The sequence below is a fragment of the Vombatus ursinus genome, unplaced genomic scaffold, assembly GCF_900497805.2.
Source record: "Vombatus ursinus unplaced genomic scaffold, bare-nosed wombat genome assembly UNPS02014816.1, whole genome shotgun sequence".
Lineage (NCBI taxonomy): Eukaryota > Metazoa > Chordata > Mammalia > Diprotodontia > Vombatidae > Vombatus > Vombatus ursinus.
This window is the reverse complement of record NW_020954594.1, coordinates 8,724,495-8,731,450: the sequence shown is the minus strand read 5'-3', so window position 1 is coordinate 8,731,450 and position 6,956 is coordinate 8,724,495. Positions and strand designations below refer to the sequence as shown.

The following is a 6,956-nucleotide window of genomic DNA, read 5'->3' as shown; positions in this document are numbered from 1 at the left end:
GAAAGAAAGAAAGAAAGAAAGAAAGAAAGAAAGAAAGAAAGAAAAAAAAAGCAATGCACTGGAAACTGATGATTTGTAGTTACCCATCATTTGGAGAATGACTGAACAAATTATGGTATATGAATATAATGGAATATTATTGTGCCATAAGAAATGATAAAAGATACAATTTCAGAGAATCCTGGAAAGTATGAATTGATGCAGAGTGAAGTAAGCAGAACCAAGCGAACAGTTTATACAACATCATACAGAAAAACAACTTTAAGAGACTTAAGAACTCTGATCAAAGCAATGACCAACCACATCTCCATAGGACCTGTGATGAAGCATGTTATATACCTCTAGACAGAGGTGATGTGTTCCAAGGTGCAGACAGAAAAAAATACATTTTTGGCCTTGGCACCTGTGTGAATTTGTTTTAGTTGACTATACTAGGTTATTAAAAGAGTGGTCTATCCCTTTTAAATGGGGGCAGGGAATGGAGAGTAGAAAAGAGAGAGAGAGAGAACTACTGAAACATTTTAAATACACAGAAAAGAACATAAGGCAGTTCAGAAGGAAGCACAACAGGTCAGCATGGTTTTGAAAGCAAAGTATTGAATTTATTATATACTTAAAATAAAAGCAAACTGTAGAAAATAGATTCACAGTTTTGTATACCGGACCTCTTTTTTGTTGTTGTTCTGTTGTACATATGAAAACACCCATGGGGGGCCAACGGTCAGGCAAGGTGGTTTTTAAGTTCAGAAATTTTAAAAAAAGGTTTTTTTAATGAAAGAAATAAATGAATCTCAAGTTTGAAAAGATGTGCAGGGCAGCAGAATCCATTACTTCCAGAAGCTGCCTGTTCTGTTTTTTTGTTTGTTTGGGGTGTGGGTGTGTGTGTGTGTGTGTGTGTGTGTGTGTATGAGGGGTGTGTGTGGGTGGGTGGGTGGGTGGGTGGGTGTGTGGGTGTGTTTTACAACCACTTTAATCAAAAGTTTCTTCTTTACATCAAGCCATCATCTGTGTCTCTGCAAAGCAAAACTGTTTTCTGGCTTTACAAAAAACAAGTCTTAATAACCCCTCTTTCACATAATAACACTTCATATCATGACATCTGCTTAAGTGTTTTCTCTAGATCTTTGAGGCATCTTTTTTGTTTTGTTTTTTGTTTTTTTGCTTTTTGGTGAGGCCATAGGGGTTAAGCGACTTGCCCAGGGTTACACAGTTAGTAAGTGTTAAGTATCTGAGGCCGGATTTGAACTCAGGTCCTCTTGACTCCAAGCGCTCTGTCCATCGCGCCACCTGATTGCCCCTTGAAGCAGCTTTATTATGCCATGCTCCTCAGTTCTCTCATTGTTCTAGAATGTTACCTTCTTCTGGATATACTGTATAGTTTTTTAATGTTCTGCCTAATATGGGATGCTCAGAACTGAAGACAATGCTAGTGAAGTCTGACTAGGTCAGTGTAAAGGAAGGGAATGAGGAAGTAAGCATTTATTAAGAACATACTTTGTGCCAAGCATTGTGCTAAGCACTTTTTTTTTTACAAATATTATCTCATTTGATCCAGTCTGGAGTACAGTGGAACTGTCAATGCACCTACTGTAGACGTGTTGCCTCTTGATGCAATCAGGGTAGCCTTTTTACCCCCCCCCCCCCCCTGCGTTATAACTTGATTCATATTGAAGATTGTAGTATGCTAATCCCTGCTGACATTTTTTCACACTGATTCTTGATCTAAAGTACATTTTACACTGCTCTTGCATAATTATGTTCAATGCTTTACATAGAATAGGCAGCATAGAGTAGTGGACCTTGCTTCAAATCCTATACTGGCTGTGAGATCCTTATCAAATAACAATCCTAAGTAAACCTCTAAGACTACAAATTGCAGTACTTTGGTAGAGGGATCCTCATCTAGGATTTCCTTATGCTAGTGAAATTACATGTCCATCCCTATTTTGAATTGAATTGAATTGAATTGAATTGACTAGATAATACCAGTGATTTACTACCACAGAAATTCTGAAATGGAAAAGTAGTTAATTACTAACCCTGCAGGTCAGAGATTAACAGGTGCTATTTATTAGACAGCATCTGACTGGTAATCATTACTTCACTTTCTTAGAACCTGGTCCATTGACATTTTCTCTACTACCAATATCACTTCCTGGAAGGTACCTTGAAATATAAAAAATGGACTTCATACTTGCAAGGGCTGTACTGAGCAAGTGTCACCTGAAGTATCAAATTGAAATGCTAAACACATTTACCCCTAAAAACATTGTGACAGACCTTAAGCACGGTACTACAGTGGATTAAATAGGTTTCGTTGGGTTGGCCTAGAAACTTAACAATTATGTATAATTTTTTTTTGTAGGAAAACACATTTCATTATGCAAATAACCAACTTAATAAATGAATTTTCAAGATATAACTTGTTTGTGCATTTTAGCCTGGCTATATGGATTCAAGAAGTGTTAGATAAATTTGTGCATGGTAGATTCATAATAAACTAGCAAAGTCTGAGAAACATCTCAGTTTGAAGTACACCCTTAACTATTTACCACTGATGCCAAATCTTTCCCAAACATCTCTTGAGCTCATTGCTAGATAAGTATACAAGGCTGAATAGTACGTGGATGTTACTTAGTATAATAATATTCTCATGCTTAATGTATCTCAAAATCACTATTTCTGCTTAACTATATTTACTCACATAATTTCTCTCTTACCCTTGTAAATTCATTCTAAATATAAGATAGCACAAATCACTGGCTCTTGGTAATGGCAGCCTTTAATAAATCTTTTGAGATTCTGTTTTTCAAGGACAATGAATCACCGAAAGTTAAACAACAATTAGTAGTAACTCTTTTAAAGTGCTTTGATTTTGTGATATTTATCTAGAATTCATAGATCTAATTTAACGTGACTCCAAATTCCATACAACTTGTTACTGTAAGAACTGGAACTAGTACCCAGAATTGTGTTCTGTCCCTGTAGATACTCCTGGTATCACTTTCTCTTTGTCCTACTCTGGTTCCTGAAAAATTTTACAAGAAATAAACATTTTGTTTAGGGATTTAGGGGAGAGTCTTAATGAAAGCTTCTTGGTATGTGTACTTGTATGGAGGAGAACAAAAGGATAGAACTGAAGAGAGGTTCCTGGAATTGGGGGTGATTGAAGAGAGGGAGAAAGAGATAATGTGCAAAGTGACTGAAAAGGTGATATTCACATTTGGGATTTCCTTTCCTTTCCCTTCAAGTTTCATATTTGGGGCTTAAGTATCCTTGTCCCCAGGGAAGAAGAACCAGGTAGCTACTGCAGCCCCAGCTCACTGCTTCTTCACTGGCTCCCCATGGGGTTGTGGAGGTACATTAGCACCTCAGACAGACACCTTTCTTCTCAGACTGAGTCTGCTCAGTGCTACTTACAGCAGGCAAACTGGTTGAGGCACCTTTCCCTTCCTCTAGCCAGAAAATAAGCAGCTATGTTTCCCCTGTTGCTCTTTTAATCCTTTGCCTGCTTTGGTAAAGAAAGACATTCAACTAGTTAATGTTCTTTAATTTTTTTTAGGAGGCTCAGGTAGAAGTCATAATTGCTTTTTTTAAGGTGGAGTGGCAGACAAAACAAAAGGTAACATTATGTGGGAAAAAATTTTTTTCTTGATTTCCTCCTCAAGGTAGGAATACAGCTTTTTGATAAAATGTTCAAGCAAATATGATACAGTAATGCCTCATTTTCCTAACATCGGTGTTGCAAATGAATAACTTTTCCAGATAATTGGTAGTCTTCTAAGTGACAAACTTCTTTATTGTAACCATTTTGGATATAATTTTTAAAATGTATCATACACTTTATTGACTTCTAAAATGAAGTATACTTGTGATTTAACTTTTCCTTGACAACTGGTTTATTACAGGACCGTTTGTTCTATGTTAAATATCTCCAGGTTACTGTGCTTTTTGTAGGTTTTCTGTCTAAAACCTTTCTGTCAGCTGTCACTTCTTTTTGCTATCAGCTTCACAGTCCTTAACAGACTCCTAATTTTCTGCTTCTTATCTGGGCTTGAAAACCAGAGAGCCAAGTTTGCACGAATTTTGTGTGAAGTAAGAGTAAATAGTTCTGAATGAGAAGCCAAGAGCTCCCTTGTGAAAAAAGTGCATGAGCTTCAGTGTATATACATTATTACATGTATTTTAACTGCTTATAGGCCTCTTTTTGCTTACTTCCTGGTGCTTGGCTGTATTTTAGACAAGTAAGATTGTTGGATAGATGAGGTGTTGTTAAAATTATTAAATATTTACATTTGAAAGTACATTTGTTTGGTTATATTAGAAAGTCACAAAATGTTAGAGCTGGAAGGGGTATTAGGCCATCTAATTAACTTATTTTAAAGATGTGAATACTATACAGTTTGTAACTTATCCAAGGTCACACATATTGAATAGCAAAGCTGAGCCTGGAACCCTGGGCCTTGAGATTCTTTGTTTAGTGCCATATTGGCCATGCTCCCTCTCTGGGGGCTCTCTATTTGGCTTTGCTTTTCCTCCCCCTAACCTATTCCCAGAGTCTTTTTTGTTCCTCTGGGCTCCTCAAGAACCTGTTGTGCTTACTTGGGCCCTTGTCCTTTGCTTTTTACTGTCTAAACCAATAGACTACATTTTCATTCTCAGCCCTTTCCCACTCCTCATTTCAGTTCTGTGTCTCTAGGACCCAGCTGTTTACTAGCTTGTCCGTTTAAATTTGGGTGGGGCAAAGGCTAAGCCTCTAATTTCAGCAGTGTGGAAATATGTTCCAACATAGAGATTGGCAACCTGTCTGTAACTTATAGTCTTAGACAGTTGCCTGGGGCCTTAATACTAAGTGACTTACTTGTGATCCTATAGCTAAAATGTTCCAGAGATAAGACTTAAACTCAAGTCTTTCTTATTCTAAAGTCAACCCTACATCCACTGTACCTCACAAAGCAGTGCATTAACAGGTGTCAAAGTCAGCATATCACTCCATATTTTAACAGGAACCTTTTGAAGATAATGTCACCCTGAAAGAAGGGTTCTAAAGGTCATTAACTGTGGAAAGTTGGTGGTAGGAACATTTTGGTGCCTGGAAACTTTTTGACACCCTTCACTTCATTCTATATAAAAATAGCCCATTCTATATAAATAAATTGCTCCCTACAGAGCACCAGCTCTGCCCAAAGGAATATAAATCTTGATGGTTGAAGCTTTACAAGATATCTTGGGGTTTACTGCTAGATTTCTTTAAGGAATTTTAGATTTTTAAGGACCATTCCTTAAACCCAATTCGCTCTGGCTCACATTGATTGGCCAACAGTAGATCCCAGCCCAAGCCCCACTTAGTGGTCATTGTTTGGGTCCTGATGGCTCAGAGTGAATGTAAATAGCACTTGTTTCTGTTTTGGCTAGAAACCCTGAGGGTCTTCCCCTCCCAAATTAATTTTTTTTTAAATAAGTAAAGAGGCATTTCTTTGCCTCACTTTTTACCTAGCCTTAATCACAATGGCAGTTGCCTCAGTCAAATTGAGGTCTGGGAAAGACTTTAGCTTAAAAAAGCCACGGTCTCCCACTGCAGCCAGGGCCACCTCCAGTTGTCTTGATCTATATCTTGTCACTGGACCCAGATGGCTCCAGAGAAAAGAATGAGGCTGGTGACTTTGCACAGCCCTCTCTCACTTAAATCCAATTCACTTGCAAGTCATGGCATCACCATCCTGATGTCATAGTCCTATTCTAGAGTGAAGGACAAACAACAACATTAGAGCACCAGGCACTTGAGGTTTTTATTCAGGCCAGTAAGAAATAATGACATGTCTTAAAATGTTTTACCTTTCTTGATGTACTTATCTGACAGGATCTCGAAGAGTGTGGATGATATTTCAAACCAAAATAATAACATTTAAATAATGTTTTGGGAAGAAATGAAGTCTTTTATAATTTGTGATCATTACTTATGACCAGAATTCTGATTTTAGAAATATTTAAAGATAGAACTATGAAATGAATTCTTACCTAAAAATGAAATGCCTTTTCCATTTAGGTACCATCACCAGTTTCAGAACCTGAAGAAGAAAATGATCCTGATGGTCCCTGTGCTTTCAGGAGGAGGGCAGGATGCCAGTATTTTGCTGTAAGAATTTTACTTTTTTGTGGTATTGTGAACTGGAATAGAATCATATCAAGGCACCATTCTCTTGATCTGGAAATGGGATGTTAGTGAGCATTATTTATTTAGCAACTACTGGGTGAAGAAGAGAAGCTAAAAAAAAGTAAGTCAGTCATTCCTAAGTTCATCAGGCACTTTTATTTGTAGACTCTCATCCATGTTCATTACCTTTTTGGTTTAACTATAGATTTATTGGCTGAAGAGAATTTATCCAGTATTTCATTCCTAGGGTTCAGTTCAGGGTGAGTGTAGTGCTGTTATGTATTCAAAAATGACTGTTTATAAACAAAAAGCCTCAATATACTTTTAAAAACATTTTACTTTTGGAAAACTTTTTGACTAATGCAAGATATTAATCTGCATACTCACTCAGGTGCCAGATGTGACCATGGTAATTTTAAAGCTGTTACATGGCAATATTTTATCTAGTCATTCGGTTAGTTAATTGGTTTAACTAGACAGAAGTTTTTCTATTGAAGGTGTGTATATTTAGATAAAATTCATGTCTTGTTGAGTTTGTGCTAACAGGTTAAAATACATTTAGTATAACTCCAAAGAATTAATTATACAAAAGATACAAAAAACCTGCCAGTCAGCCCAAAATTCTGGTTGCTTGAATTTTAAGTAATATAATTAATGTTTAAGGTATGATTGACTGTTAAGGTAATTAGACTGGTTCTCAAGTGCTTTTTGAAAAATCAATCAGTCTCGTTAATCTTCAGCCACACACACAAAATGTTTGTCTCTCCTATTAAAAATTTTTTTAAAGGTAATAGTTGGGGGT

At 36.8% G+C, this 6,956-nt stretch overlaps 1 protein-coding gene across 1 annotated transcript in view; it reads left to right on the top strand.

Moving 5' to 3' along the window:
* EPC2 (enhancer of polycomb homolog 2) overlaps nt 1–6,956 on the top strand; it is a 178,572-nt gene that overhangs the window by 150,683 nt on the left and 20,933 nt on the right. Inside the window, exon 8 of the mRNA XM_027835591.1 lies at nt 6,047–6,136. Coding sequence (XP_027691392.1) covers nt 6,047–6,136 — 90 coding nt within the window. The remainder of the gene's footprint in view (nt 1–6,046; nt 6,137–6,956) is intronic.